Below are 15,260 nucleotides of genomic sequence, written 5' to 3'. Positions count from 1 at the left end.
TATATTTCTGTATAATTTCCCATAGGTCTTCTTCTTAGAAATATGTTGAAGACATATTTCCCACCTAACAACTGATTTTTTAATTGAGGTATATTCATTGCTTTTCATGGCTGAATAATAGTCCATCTTATGGACATGCCATATTTTGTTTATTCATTCATGTCCATGATGGATCCGTGCTGTCTCCATCTTTAGTTATGGTGAATAGCACTTTAAGTGTTTGTGTATATGGTTTTGTTTGAACACACGTTTTCAATTCTTTTGTGTATATGGGAGGAAAATAGTTTGGTCATATTGCAATTCTATGTACAATTTACTGAGGGACTGCCAAACCGTTTTCTAGTGTCCAAACCATTTTATATTCTAGCCAGGAAGGCAGGAGCATTCCAGTTTATACACATCCTTACCAGCAGTTGTTCTTTTCCTTTTTCTTTCCTTTTTTTCAAATTACAGTCATCCTAGTGGGTGTGAATGGTATCTCATTACAGTTTTAATGTGTGCATTTCCCTAATGACTAAGGATATTGGGCATCTTTTCACGGGCTGGCTGACCATTTGTATCTCTTCTTTGGAGAAATGTCTACTCAAGTCCTTGACCCATTTTAAAATTGATTGCTTGATGGTTTGCAGTTGAGTTTTTATAAGAGTTCTTTATGTATTCTGGATTGTAGACCCTTATCATATAAGTGATTCACAAATATTTTCTCCCATTCTATGGGTTATCTTTTTACTTTCTTGATAATTCTTGGATGCACACAAGTTGTGACATTTTGATGTGACACAAGTTGTGTCCATGTTATTTACTTTTTCTCTTGCTTATGCTTTTGATGTTATGTCTAAGAAACCATTGCCAAGGGTGAATATTTATCCTTACGTTTTCTTCTAAGATTTTTATGATTTTAGCTTGTACAGTTAGGTTTTTAATCCACTTGGGTGAATTTTTGCATGCAGTGTGAGTTCAGGGTCCAGCTTCATTCTTTTGTATGTGGATATCCAGTTGTCCCACCACAGTGTAGACTGTTGTTTTCCATTGAATGTTTTTGGAAACTTACCAGAAATCAATTGATCATAGGTGTGCATTTATTTCCAGAGTCGTGGTTCTATCCCATTAATCTATATGTCTATTCTTATGCCATTACCACATTGTTTGGATTAAGGTAGCTTCGTAGTAAGTTTGGGAATCAGAAGGTATGAGTCTTCTAGCTTTCTTTTTTTGAGATTGTTTTGGCTATTTGGGGTCACTTGCAACTCCGTACAAATTTTGGGGTATTTCTGAAAAAGCCAGTGGGAGTTTAATAGCAATTACAATAAATCTGTAGATCACTTTGGGTAATATTGCCATCTTAAAAATATTAAGTCTCCTGGGGCACCTCGCTGGCTCAATTGATAGAGCGTGCGACCCTTGATCTTGAGATCATGAGTTTGAGCCCCACGAGGGACACAGAGTTTACTTAAAAAAATAAGTAAGTCTCCCAATCTATGAACACACAGTGTATTTTCCTGTATTTAAGTCTTTAATTTCTATCAGCAATGTTTTATAGTTTTCATTGTAGAACTCTTACATGTCCATGGCTATATTTCTATCTCTTCTTTAGTGAAGTGCTCTTTCAAATCTTTTGTCCATTTTTAAATAACTGGGTCATTTGTTTTCTTATTACTGACTTGTGACAGTTCTTCATATATTCTGGATACTAGTCTTATCACATGTATGTTTTTTCTCCAAGTCTGTGTTTTGTCACTTCATTTTCTTAACAGTGTCTTTCAAAGACATTGTTTTAAATTTTCATCAAGCCCAATTTATCAATTTATTATTTTATGGTTTCTGCTTTTCGTGTCTCATCGAGGAAATGCTTGCCAAAACCAAGATCATAAAGATTTCCTCCTGTGTTTTCATCTAGAAGTGTTATAGTTTAAGGTTTTATGGTCTATGATCCATGTTTAGTTCGTTTCTGTACACAGTGCGAGTCATGGGTTTTTGAATCTAAAATGAGATGTTCCAGTTTCTATTTTTCGACTTCTTAGTGGCATCACGTTAGGCAAAACCATGAGCCACGAGCCTCGGTTTCTTCATTTAAAGCAAAGAGAGTAATATTTACTTCCTGATCTGTCAGAATTGTCATGAGGATCAAATGAAAAGAATATAAAAGTGTTTTCTAAAACCAGAGCAAAAATGTTAACTATTATCTGTAGCTGACAGCAGCGAAAGAACGATGACAGAAGAATGTGTCATAATTGGGGGAAAGCCAGAGCTCAAGCAATTACTGGCAGTCTAGTGAGGTGTCTGAATGCCTGTGTTTGAACCCCAGTTTGGCCACTTCCCAGGGGAAGAGCCTTACACGAGGGACTGAGCCTCTATTTCCCCACGTCGTCTGTGCAGTGGAGAAGCAGACCCTCCACAGGGTGGATGGAGACTGAGCGAGTTAAGTACAAAGCGCGATGAGCTACACAGAGTGGGGTAGGGGATGAATAAACGACTTTTTTGAGACACACACAGAGAGAACGAATATATATAGAATATATAATGAATACACACACACCACACACAGTGTAATAAAATGATGATGTGCACTGTCATGTTTCTAAAAATGCTATAAAAGATGATGGCAAAGACCTAGGTACAAACAAAGAGTGCACCTTTCACTCTCCTGCCTCTGGGAAAGTGCATGTCTTGCTAGAATATCATGCTAACGTCATTCCCTTTGCCTGTTTGACTTCATTTTGTAGGAGTCAGCTCAAGACACATCTTCTCTTAGGAAACTACGAATTACCACTCTCACCTCAAACCACTCTGCGTTCAAGAGAATATTATACACACCTTTCTTTCAGCAAATTGTGCTATATCATGGTTATCTGCTTCTTGGTCAGTTTTCCTGATTATATAGGAAGCTCCCTGAAGGAAGGGAGCTGTCTTTGAGTCTTCAGAAAGCTGTATGATGTCTGATTTAGTGTAGGAGCTCAATATATGTGTGTGAAATGGAAACATGAATGTACATCATTAATTTCTTCAAAAAAAATTTTTTTTTAATTTTTTTAATGTTTTATTTATTTTTGACAGAGAGGGAGAGAGAGACAGAGCATGAGCGGGGAGCGGCAGAGAGAGAGGGAGACACAGAATCCGAAGCGGGCTCTGAGCCCAATGCGGGGCCTGAACTCACGGACTTGAGATCACGACCTGAGCTGAAGTCAGACACCTAACCAGCTGAGCCACCCAGGCACCCCAAATGTACATCATTAGTTTCTAATGTGGATATAATAGCGTATGTCAGCAAAACTTTTGTTTGCTGTTTGTATAGCATAATACTGATGTCTATCCTAAAGACCAAGGAGACTTACCCTTTATGGAAATGTGCTGGAATAGGGTCTATTTCTCTCAGGGTATCCACACCCATAAATAACATCTGCCATCAAGTTTTAAGTAGTAAAACTGACTGCAGATGAATATATACAGCATTTGTCCAGGAGAAATGACACAGACTGCTTTAAAAAGCTTTCTATAAAGCAATGCTGCTCAAAATAATTAGTTCTTCTGAAAAAGCGTCACACTGAATACAGGCAGGATTAGTCTCATGAGTACTTAAGAAAAAAATGATTTAATTAAATGCATGTGTTAAAACATTTAATAGCTCACAGAATATGGAATTTTGTGAAGAGGGGAAATCTCTGCTCATATAAACTTCAATTAAACTGTGACTGTACATCCCTAATTCAATGACCAGAATTTCTCAGCCAATGATCTCACCTATATGCAGCTACCTCATAATAAACTGAAGCAACTCATTAGTTAGGGGCCAGTGACAAAGATGTGGGAGATTACTCAATGGAATGCTTAGGACTGACACCTGTTACATGACTAGCTGTTGACGGATTGGGTCATGCCATAGTCCACTGATCCCGGAGGGCCTGTTTGGGCACTCCGTATGTTACCGTAAACTTATGGCACCTCGGCAAGAGTGCTCTTGTGGCCGTAATTTCACTCCAGGAAATGTTGACTCATGGCATAAGTGTGCTAAACGACCAAACTCTAAAAAATGTGCAAGTTTGTCTGGGAACAAATGGCAAGAAGCTGAAAAATCCATAAACTTAAAAAAAAAAACCAAAGAACTAATTGACAAAGAGTTCCTTGCATCCATAGACATCTACCTCTTTGGTCTCACCTTGCTCTGATGTCATTCAACAGTCCTTATGGTGTGACTGTCACAGCCCCTGGCATTGACTCACTCCTTCAGAAACACGCCTGTCCACAGCTATTTGCGTAACTGAAGTGGAGAGTGCAGAAAAGAGAGAAACAGAAAAGACAGTAAGAGAAGTGAAAAAGGAGGACAGCATGTGGCCACGAAGAGAGGGAGTTAAGGAACAAAAACAAGGGACGCACGAGCTAAGCTAGGAAAAAATGACCCCACTCCTTCCCTTCTTCCTCTTGCCATCCCTGTGTAGTAAAACCTGCTCAGAACTTGCTTTGTCCTGGCATCTGCAGTAAACGTTTTCTACTGTGTTGTCTCCTTTCGTCCCAACGTCAACCGCTGTGGGGTAGGTTCAGATGTCACCATTCACACACAGGCCCTGGGGCTCCGAGCATCAAGTCTAGCCCATTCAGAGCACACCAGGCACCCAGCTTTGAACCTAAATCTGTCTGACTCCAAGGCCCAAGATCATAATCGCCTCATTAAAAATCCAGAAATTATAAAGCACAGATATGGGGGAAAAATCACAGGACCAGGAACAGGATGAGCGATAGAGCATGATTCCATCGTGGAAATAAACTACAAAGCAACACATGGGATGTACTTGATTACTGTACAATGATTATTTCTTTTTCAAAGTACCTATCCTAGAAGGCTGTATGTTCAAATCTGTGACAGTGCACTGGCCAATGTCTTTGAGGTGTACCAGCTTTCTCTAAAATGTTTTTAGAATCAGCTTACCAGCCCCATTAAAACAGACAAATGTAAGTGTCTATATTTCTTGAGTTACATAAATAGAATAAAAACATTAAAGAAAAGTGTCAAAATTGACCATCTATTTTATTAAGAAAAGGTTTTTGTTTGATGTTTACTTATTTTTGAGAAAGAGAGAGAGACAGACAGAGACAGAGAGAGAGAGAGAGACAGCAAGAGAGAGAGACAGAGAGAGACAGAGAGAGACAGAAAGAGAGAATGAGCAGGGGAGGGAGACATAGAATCCGAAGCAGGCTCCAGGCTCCGAGCTATCAGCACAGAGCCCGATGCAGGGCTCGAACTCATGAACCGCTGAATCGTGACCTGAGCCGAAGTCGGACACCTAACCGACTGAACCACCCAGGCGCCCTGTTGCTATTTTTTTAATGTTTATTTATTTATTTTGAGAGAGAGAACAAGTGCAAGTGGGGGAGGGGCAGAGAGGGAGAGAGTGAATCACAAGCAGGCTCTGTGCTGACAGCCCCACATGGGGCTTGATCTCCTGAACCGTGAGATCATGACCTGAGCCAAGATCAAGAGTTGGATGCTCAACTGACTGAGCCACCCAGGTGCCCCTGTATCTGTTTTTAGATGGGCTGTGCTGTGTGGTGGCTAAGGCCACAGGCTCTAAAAATAAAGCCGCAATAAAACGATTATCACAATAAAGCAACTCAAATGACTTTTTTTGGTTTTCCACGCGTATGAAAGTTATGTTTATACCATACTGTAGTCAGTTAATTATGCAATAGCATCATGTCTTTAAAAATGTACATACCTTAATTTAAACACATTTTATTGGTACAAAATGTTAACCGTCATCTGAGCTTCCAGTGAGTCCTAACCACTGAGCACAGATCACCACAATAAATATAATAATGAAAAAGTTGAAGATATTGTGAGAATTACCAAAATGTGACACAGAGACGCGAAGTGAGGAAATTTCATTGGGAAACAAACAAACAAACAAACAAACAGTGCTGATAAATTTGCTTGACCCAGCATTGCCAGAAATCTTAAATTTGTAAATAACACAGTATCTGTGACACGCTAAAGTCAAGTCCCATAAAACAAGGTATGCCCGTATTTTAAATTTCTTTTGGTTGCGGAATCGTGTTTCTTTGAGCGCAACACAAGACCGGGCCATGAGGGGCTCTTGATTTATGCAGGTCATACTAGTATAACATTTATAGCAGGTGCTCTTAATGCTGGACTCGAGGGAGGACCTTGGTTGCTTATAAATCCTCATAATTGTATGCAATTTTTGGGGTCATGTGTACGTGTATATTTTGAAATGATGGGAACCTCCATGCTCATAGCTTTTATCAGGTTCTTAAAGAACTCATGCTTCTTCTAAAAAAATATGAATGGACTGCCACTGGGGAGAGAGAAGGCATAATCTCAGGGCAAAGGGCCACGTAAAGAAACGTAACTACAGAAGATACCTTACTACTAATCGTGCCGCAAAAGCTTAAGAGCCTCATGTGCATCCGTGTATTTTGTCAAAGATACCGATGTACTCATTCATTCACCACCTCCCTCTTCTCTTTCCCCTCCCCTTGAATTCCTCTCCTGATTGATTTCCTTGGTATTTGAAAACGCATTCAGTGTTTTGTTTTGTTTTGTTTTGCTTTGCTTTGTTTTTTTTGAAGAACATAATCCGTGGGTGTGCTAAATAAAGTGGGGGAAAGGGCCACTGGTATTTTGGGGGACTAAAGAATGTGGGGAAAAGCAGAGTTACTCACAAGCAAATCAGACATTTCCTATAGTTTGAGAAAGGCTTCATGATGACCCCCAGAACAAGGGAAAGCACAGCAAATAGGAGTGAGTTTCGGGGCCCTCAAACTGATTACCACGTCCCATCCAGGCATGCCGGAAGCCATTTTTAGTTATTACTCTCCTCCTGAAAGGGCTAATATATCACACCAGTTACAGAAATCTTAACACAATGCATCCCAGCTTAGACATCAAGTTATACTAACTGGATAAACAGTTCAATTATGGACGGCAAAGAGCACCAACGGGAAGACTAAGAACCAGGAAAACCTGCCATTGCTTCGCTAAGTTTGTTCAAACCACCTATTCAAGCGTGTTATTCAAACCCACATGGGAGGAACCGAGTGGCTCCCAAGTCTTTCACACACGCCTTCCTCCTTCATCCGCCACTTTTCTCCCGGCAGAGCAGCGCCCACAAGAATGCACCGTTTTCTTACTCAAGACCAAAAATTCAACTTCGTGTCTTAGGAGAAGGCCATCAGCAAATCCTCGTCTGCAGGGTTCTATGAGCAGAGTCCCAGGCATGCCGAGGGCATTTGTTAAGTGCTTATTGAGTAAATGAGTAGCCAGATGAATAATGAGCAGACATCTTTCACTGCCCCCTGCCACTGTGGGCAAGTCACATTAGAGGCAGCCCTGGGCATGGGAGAGCAGCCACTTCCTGGGAGTGGCTTGAGCCCTAAAGGGTGATGCTCTCCCCAGAGGTTTGATGAGGTTAGGAGGTACTGCCTCCTAAAGGAACCTACTGAGGGAAGTCTGGGGGAAAGAGGGTGTGGTAGACAGAAATCATGCTGCCCCTACCAAAGATGGCCGCATCCTAATCCCCAGCATCTGTGAATGCTGAGGGAGCATTAAGGTTGCAGCTGGAATAAACGTTGGTAATCACTTGGACCCCGGATGGGGAGATTTTCCTGGATTATCTAGGAGAGCCCAAAGTAATCACAAGGTCATCAAAGGAAGAGTAGGGGCAAAAGCGAGGGCCACAGTGACGCACAACAAGGACTTGACCGGCTGCTGCTGGCTCTGAAGGTGCGGGAAGGGCTCCGAGCCAAGGAATGTGGGCAACTTGTAAAAACTGTAACAGGCAAGAAAATGGATCCTCTCCTAGAGACCACAGAGAGAAAAACAGCCTGCCCACACTTCAAAACTGGTCTTGAACTTCTGACCTCCGGAACTTAAGGTAATAAATTTATGTCGTTTCCTCCACTAAGCTTGTGGAGGCTTGTGGCCACAGCCGTATGGTACAGAAGGTCCGTGAAGAGGAGGGAAGGACGGAGAGGCTGGGAAGACTACCTTTGTCATGACTAGTCATTGGACCTTAGGGAGGTCATTTCATGGTTTTCTCATTGCTAGAGTGGGCTAAAGCTAGCCACCTCATCAGACTACTTCCGATACTAAATGGGATCACATATCGCAGTGGCCCAGCTCCTGGGCTGTCACACTGGGTACTCATCATTGTTCTCTCTTTCCCTCTTCTCCCCTCCCCTTCACAGCCACTGGGTACCAGGATGCAGCGCAGGGATGCAAAGGAAGAGAAGAAAGGGAAAAGATAAAATGAATGGAGATAAAGAGCCAATCCCGAGGGGTCTAGGATGGGGAATCCACACCACTCACTGCTGCCTGGTGTAGGGGACACCCATCCTGTGGTCTCTCTAGGGTTTTGTAAAATGAGGGTTTGAGGAGCTTTATCATTTGGCAGCAAGGGGGTAGAAAAGGAAGAGGCTAGAGTGTGAAGGATAGGAGATGTTTGGGGTGGAACAGGAGAGGAAGAGGAAGAAAAGAAACATAGGGTGGGATCCAGGCTGGAAGAAAATAGGGGTGGGATCTCCCCATTGTGGGGACTACACTGCTGCTCAGAAATGAAGGAAACTTCCAAACAAGTTGGTTGTTCCTCTTTCTTTTTTGTCCCTGTCCCTACACAATCCTCCCTTTCCATTTATGCATATGGTAGACCATAGTCATGCACATACATCCATGAACTTGTTGAAGGTAGCTCAGGTGTTCCGGGACAGTGAGGAAATAACAGGTGCTTACATTGATGTCAGGTTTCAAAGGTTATGACGGACCTTTGCATAGCACTGGAGAAATGTTCCCTTGGGAACAATAACTGAAAACTAGTTAAATCTTATTATATCTCTGGACCTGTCATTCCTATTCCTTTTTCTAAGGTGGTATGGGAGATTATCTATCTATCTATCTATCTATCCATCCATCCATCTACTTACCTACCTACTTATCTACCTATCGTCTATTTCACAATATGGGCAAGATTTCTGCCACAAATGACAATGTTATGCTTTGTACCCTCAGGCTACTAGGAGAAGGGTAGAAAGGAGAAGAGTAGAAAATGCAAGCTTCTAAGTTTAAATGAAACAGCTCACTCCCTTTTAGACTCTGCAGCCAATGTAGATTTCATGACACAGAGCTGTAAACGCACTGGGACAATTTCAAGAGAGAACATCCAAATTGTAATAAAAATCATTGCTACGGCTTGGATGTACTTTGTGTTCAGATATTTTTTTATTAAATTTTGTGATATTGCACAACTTTGAATAGGTCATTTTGTGGTTAGGACAAATCTATTGCTATTAACGCATTAAATTTGAAGACATAAGGTGGTTTGAGCCCATCTTTTAAGTTTATTATTTTGCAGAAATCACAAGAAGAAACTCACAAACTATTGTTTCTTTTCAAGGAATATTTATAAATTGCCAAATGACTGTGTAATGTATCTAGCTTCAAATTATACCGACAAGATGATTTCCCTGTCTTCTTTTTCAAGTCAACCTAAAATGGAATTAAGTATCACTTAAAGACATTAGCTATTGGGATCTTTCAATGCTTTTTAGAAGGAAAGAGGAAAGTCTTCTAAAGTGACCATGATCTATTTAAGTAAATATTTTCCCCAAAGATTCACTGTATAATTGAACTTCAGATGACACGGGTAAACACACAGACATGCTGTCATATTTTAGGAAGTAATTTACCATTTCCTCTGATTTTGGATAGCCCTTTAAAATATACAAAATCTGCTGCAATTTCTCACAATACTGCTTTTGGGTAACCAATAGTGCGGATAAATTGGTTAATCAACAGGCTCAGAAATCTTGGGGAAGACACGTCACCGCTCCTTTCCTCCCTCTGACCTTCACTCTACTATCCCCAATGGCTTTACAACTGAGTTTACAGATCAAAAGATTTTTTTCTACAAATATTCACAAACTTCTGTTGGAATATGCAGAGGTTGTTGCAAAAGTCAACATTTACTTAAAGAGCTTGAAGTCTGAGCCAGTAGAGTGATCAGCAGGTTGATCAAACCCTGAAAAACAGCTTGAGTAGCTGAATTCTACAGGTATTCACCTTTGTCCCCCAAAGAACCCTGCTTGCGGCAGTCAAAACCAAAGTGGGAACTTAACAAAAATGAAAATTGTGGTAGCGAAATACACTAACAAGGTTAATCTAACATATTGCAAAAAATTGGGGAGGTTCAAGTGGTTTCTATATAACCACAGTACTGATTTAGAAAAACCCCAGAGAAACAGCTGCATTTTGATATACAACCTGCCTTGCTTGAATAGGAAACCCCATATTTTCAGGGTGTATAAGTCTTGAGATGCTAGTCTTTGAACATAAGCCCAGGGGAAATTGCGTGCATCGTTTATTGGGAAATAACAGGCTAAAAAGACCCGTAGAAGTTCACAGCCATGTACGAGGCTAACAAATATTTGCCCCAGAGATCAGATCGTCCATTTCTTTTACTACAGAGTGGCAAAGATGAGAAAAAAAAATCATCAGTTCTGCTGACCCTGTCGGTTTGATTAAGAAAACTGTGCCCATACCCCTGGATTCTCTGATTACCTGGGAATATCTCCATTTCTGGCATTTGGTGACAACTGGTTGACGCAGTCCTGGCAAGATGCTTTCCAGCTGCTGGTAGATTAGCTCCTGCACATCCTCAGTGCTGTGCTCCAGGTATGTGACTGCAAATGGGACAGTGGTGTGAACCACCAGGGAAGGTCCCACTTCTGATGACTCTGGTATGAGAGGGACACAAAGACGCACCTTAAAGCAGGTAACACAGAAGCATCTGTCAGCGTTTCAAACCGGGTTTAAGAGTAAATCGTTGTAATCAGATAATACAACAGAAGAAAAACAGAGTCTAATCTCTGGCCACAAAACTGGGCTACCTCTGAAATTCAAAGTCAAGTTTCTCCGAAGAGAACAGAGTTACGATGTTATTTCATGTCATGTCATGTCATTTCATTTCATTTCATTTCATCTTATTTTATTTTATTTTAAGTGTATTTACTTTTGAGAGAGAGAGAGGGAGTGTGTGTGTGTGTGTGTGTGTGCACGTGCATGCACAACTTGGGGGCAAGAGCAGAGAGAAAGGGTGAGAGAGAATCCCAATCAGGCTCTGCACTGTCCACACAGAGCCTGACACGGGGCTTGATCTCACAAACCACGAGATCACGATCTGAGCTGAAATCAAGAGTCGGATGCTTAGCTGCTGAACCCCCAGGCACCCCAACGTATTTTAAAGAACAAATTTTAGGTCTTGCTAAAGAACTGGGAGGAAGGAGAAGAAGAACACCTAATAAGTTCTGCCTTGAGTATAATCAAATTTATCAGTATAAATTATCCACTAAATTATATGTTCTCTAGGCAGAAGCTGTTTATTACGTATAGCTTATATTCTCCTTAAATTCTGAGAACAAAGTAGATGTGCAGTAAATATGTATTAATTTTATGTTAAATGGATTGCAAAATATTTTGTTGAAATTATATTAGAATAAAATATCTTAGGGATGCCTGGGTGGCTCAGTGGGTTGAGCATCTGACGTCGGCTCAGGTCATGATCTCACGGTTCGTGGGTTCAAGCCCTGAGTCGGGCTCTGTGCTGACAGCTCGGAGCCTGGAGCCTGTTTTGGATTCTCTGTCTCCCTCTCTCTCTGCCCCTCCCTGGCTCGTGCTCTGTCTCTCGCTGTCTCAAAAATAAATACATATTAAAAAAATAAAATAAAGTAAAATATCTTTACCACATAAAAAAATCAAGCTTCTCTCTAAAAATGGGCTTGACCTCATAGCATTAAGAGAAAAAGCTCCCTCATTCATGACATGGAGATACTTCCCAATTTTGGTTGCCGTCAATTTTTTTTTTTTTTGCTATATTTTCAAAATTTCAAATAATGTACATCCACTTTGTACCTTTCACTCTTTCCTAGAATATAGAAAATCAAATGAAGTTTTAAGCTGACAGCAGAGTGACCAAGGCATTAAAAAGTACAGTCTTGGCAGGAACGTTAAGAGTTCGCTTGTTGTTATTATTTGTTTAAATCACACAGAAGAGAAAGTTGGGAGGAAAATAGTAAGAGATCTGAAATGCATGAAAACAACAATAAGATATTTGGTTCTTCCCCCCACCCCTTGCCGACACAAAATATTAATGTGTATTAGGTACTGTAGGGGTTGGCAAGCCCGACTCTGAAAATTCTAATTTAGGATTCTAAAGGCTACGGCAATGATCTATTGGAGGTTGGCTTGTACAGTTTTACACATTAAAAAGAAAAAAAAAACAACCCGTTGAACAACATAGGCCACTTGCTTGCTATATGCCCACTTACTCTCTTTACCTTTCAAGGTTTTTGTTTTGTTTGCTGTAAAATCAGAATGTTAGTACCTATCACACAGGTCTGCGGTGGGGACTATGGAACGTAACGCACGTGAAGTGCTCGCCACGATTTCTGGCCCAGAGTAGGCGCTTCATAAATGTGAGGTATGAGACGAGAAGCAATAAACCAGATATGTACAAAAGAAAAAGTTCTCTGGTGTTGCCCAAATGGTGGGTGTGCATTATCTTTTTAAGTACTTCACTTCTTCCACTGCTCGGAGCATACTGGAGTATGAATTTTACAGCAAAACACAAGGGAAGGGAGTCCCAAAATATGCTGTAAGCATTTGAAAGGGAAGCGAGTGCACCTAAATTTTTTTATATGCGTGAGGAGGGACAGGTGGTGTCAGAATCTGTGCAGCGAATACAGGGGCAAGGAGACTGTCCACTGTTTTCACCTCACCATAGCTGCAACAGCTTGAAAGAGGAAGCACAGGGACCATCTCTGAACATTCAATGTTTAACCAGCCAGGGTACATTCTGCAGATACCTCACAGAGGGGAGGACCAAGGATTGCAAAGCCTCAATGCCTGTCACCCATGGGGCTCCGGGCTGGGTCAGTCGGTAGAGCTTGGGGCTCTTTTTTTTTTTTTTTTTAATTTTTTTTTAACGTTTATTTATTTTTGAGACAGAGAGAGACAGAGCATGAACGGGGGAGGGGCAGAGAGAGAGGGAGACACAGAATCTGAAACAGGCTTCAGGCTCTGAGTGGTCAGCACAGAGCCCGACGCGGGGCTCGAACTCATGGACTGCGAGATCGTGACCTGAGCCGAAGTCGGACGCTTAACCGACTGAGCCACCCAGGCGCCCCCCCCTTTTTTTTTTTAATTTTTAACAAAAGTTTATTTATTTTTGAGAGAGAGAGGGAAGGGAGAGAGACAGAAAGAATGAGCAAAAGAGGGGGAGGGGCAGAGAGAGAGAGGGAGACACAGAATGTGAAGCAAGTTCCAGGCTCTGAGCTGTCAGCACAGAGCCTGACGAGGGGCTTGAACCCGCAGACCAGGAGATCATGACCTGAGCTGAAGTCGGGGGCTCCACCAACTGAGCCACACCCAGGTGGTAGAGATTACTTAAAAATAAAACTTAAAAAAAATCCTGTTACCCGTTATTGCCTCAGGGAATGTTATTTACGTTACTAGGTAATAGATTCAGAAAGGCTTGTTCGACAAGGGGGTGTCAATACCACCCCTCTTCCGTAAGGTGCCAAATCTTCCCGCAGACAGAGAAAACTTCTGGGTGCACATTCTGATGCACAAGAGCTGGGGTTCTGAGCTCACTCATCGATGGCACGCTTCCACGGACAGTGAAGGCTAGCCGCGTGCTGAGAAGCTGGAGGGTGCTCCCACCCAGCTATGTGTTCTAGGGGGGCTCGTCAAACTACCAGGGGCAGCGATGGTGTTTTGCCAGACTCCTCCCATTTAGCCATCCAGTCCAAGAAGAACAATAAAGAAGGAATTTAAGACCCAAGACGAAACAGTTCTTGCATGGCAATGAGAGAACAACCTGGTTACTTGGGGACTATCCACAGACTTAAGCATCCATATTAAAGTCAAAGTTTCTCCAGAATCATATAAGAACCCTCGAGTACTTTAATTCTGATTTTATGTATGTATGTATATATATATATATATATATATATATATATATATATTCAGTTTTGTTTTAGTACAGTCAATGTTTGTTTATATTTATCCGTCCACAGCTTCCTTCTGGATCTCACATCTTGTCTCCAGGGTCATTTTCCTTTTCCCATGTTGTATCTCAAGTTGAAGTTCCTCAATGAGGTTCTGTTGAAGGCTTTTGCTGCTCTAAAAGTGTCTTTATGTGATGCTCATTTGCGAAAGATTGGCATGTGACAACAGATTGAAAACATCTTCTCTCAGCACTTGAAAGATATTGTTCATATAGGTTAGCTTTTACTGATGTTGTGAAGAAGTCAGCTCTTCATTCAACGGCAGGTCATTTGCAGGTGACTTTTCTTTCATATCTGGATGTTTCTATTGTTTTCTCTTTGCCTTTGGGGTTCTGTAGTTTTACTTGGTTATCTTGAGGTGGGACTTTCTTTTTTGCTTCCCTCTTTTGACTTCACTGGGTTTTCTGAATCTTAAGACTCATGTTTTGTAAACTAATTTTGGAAATTACTTAGCTGGTGGCTCTCCCTTTGTCTCTATTCTGTCTTCATGGAACTCGGGTTAGAGATACAGCAGCTGGTCGGATTCTATCTTCATGTGCCTTGGTCTCTTTGTGATATTTTCCATCTCTGTCTCTGGGCTAGATTCTAGGTGATTTCTTCCGATTTAGCTTCCAGTTTACTGTTCTCCCTTTATCTGTGTTTATTCTCATGTTTACGTTGTCCCTTGAATTTCAAGTTGGAATTATTTTCTTCTTCCTTTGTAAACATTATTCAGGCCTGCATGATCAGTTTGGATTGTCTCTTTCTCCCCAGCCACACTATTAACATTCTCTTTTATTTCTTTAAAGATAGCCGATGTAGTATATTGTGTGTTTGGTTGTCCCCAAATCTGCGGTCTTTATGAGTCTCATTCCCCTTTCTGTTGTTGGGGATGGCTATTGCCATGTGCTCATGATAGTGTTTTCCTCGTGTGTTTTGTGATTTCTTTTTTTCCCCCTACTGCGAGTCTAAAGTTCCCAGCAACTTTATCTGAGAAATTCTCAGAGGCCTGAGTTTAAAGAGCGTCCCTTTGGAGATTTACTTTTGTTTCTGCCTGATGCCTCGGGGGCAATACTGCCCATAACTACTTTAACTAGATTTTTGGAATATACTGGCAGAATGAATTCTGGCACCGAATCTGCCTGAGGGCGGATATGTGGTTTGGCATCTCAGGGGAGACATTTTCTTTCTTTCTTTTTTACTTGTTTTTT

The 15,260-nt window shown here is 41.3% G+C and overlaps 1 protein-coding gene across 11 annotated transcripts in view; it reads right to left on the bottom strand.

Annotated features, from left to right (window-relative positions):
• The window catches only part of RNLS (renalase, FAD dependent amine oxidase), a 322,949-nt gene that overhangs the window by 83,235 nt on the left and 224,454 nt on the right, over positions 1 to 15,260 (bottom strand). For 8 of the 11 annotated variants that reach the window (XM_058696301.1, XM_058696291.1, XM_058696295.1 and 5 more), the window contains one exon: positions 10,565 to 10,740. The exons of 1 other annotated variant lie outside the window; for it this stretch is intronic. In XM_058696301.1, coding sequence (XP_058552284.1) covers positions 10,565 to 10,740 — 176 coding nt within the window. 2 more of the 11 variants (XM_058696297.1, XM_058696300.1) reach the window with 2 other exon arrangements.

The sequence above is a fragment of the Neofelis nebulosa genome, chromosome 13, assembly GCF_028018385.1.
Source record: "Neofelis nebulosa isolate mNeoNeb1 chromosome 13, mNeoNeb1.pri, whole genome shotgun sequence".
Lineage (NCBI taxonomy): Eukaryota > Metazoa > Chordata > Mammalia > Carnivora > Felidae > Neofelis > Neofelis nebulosa.
This window is presented reverse-complemented; position numbering and strand designations above follow the sequence as displayed.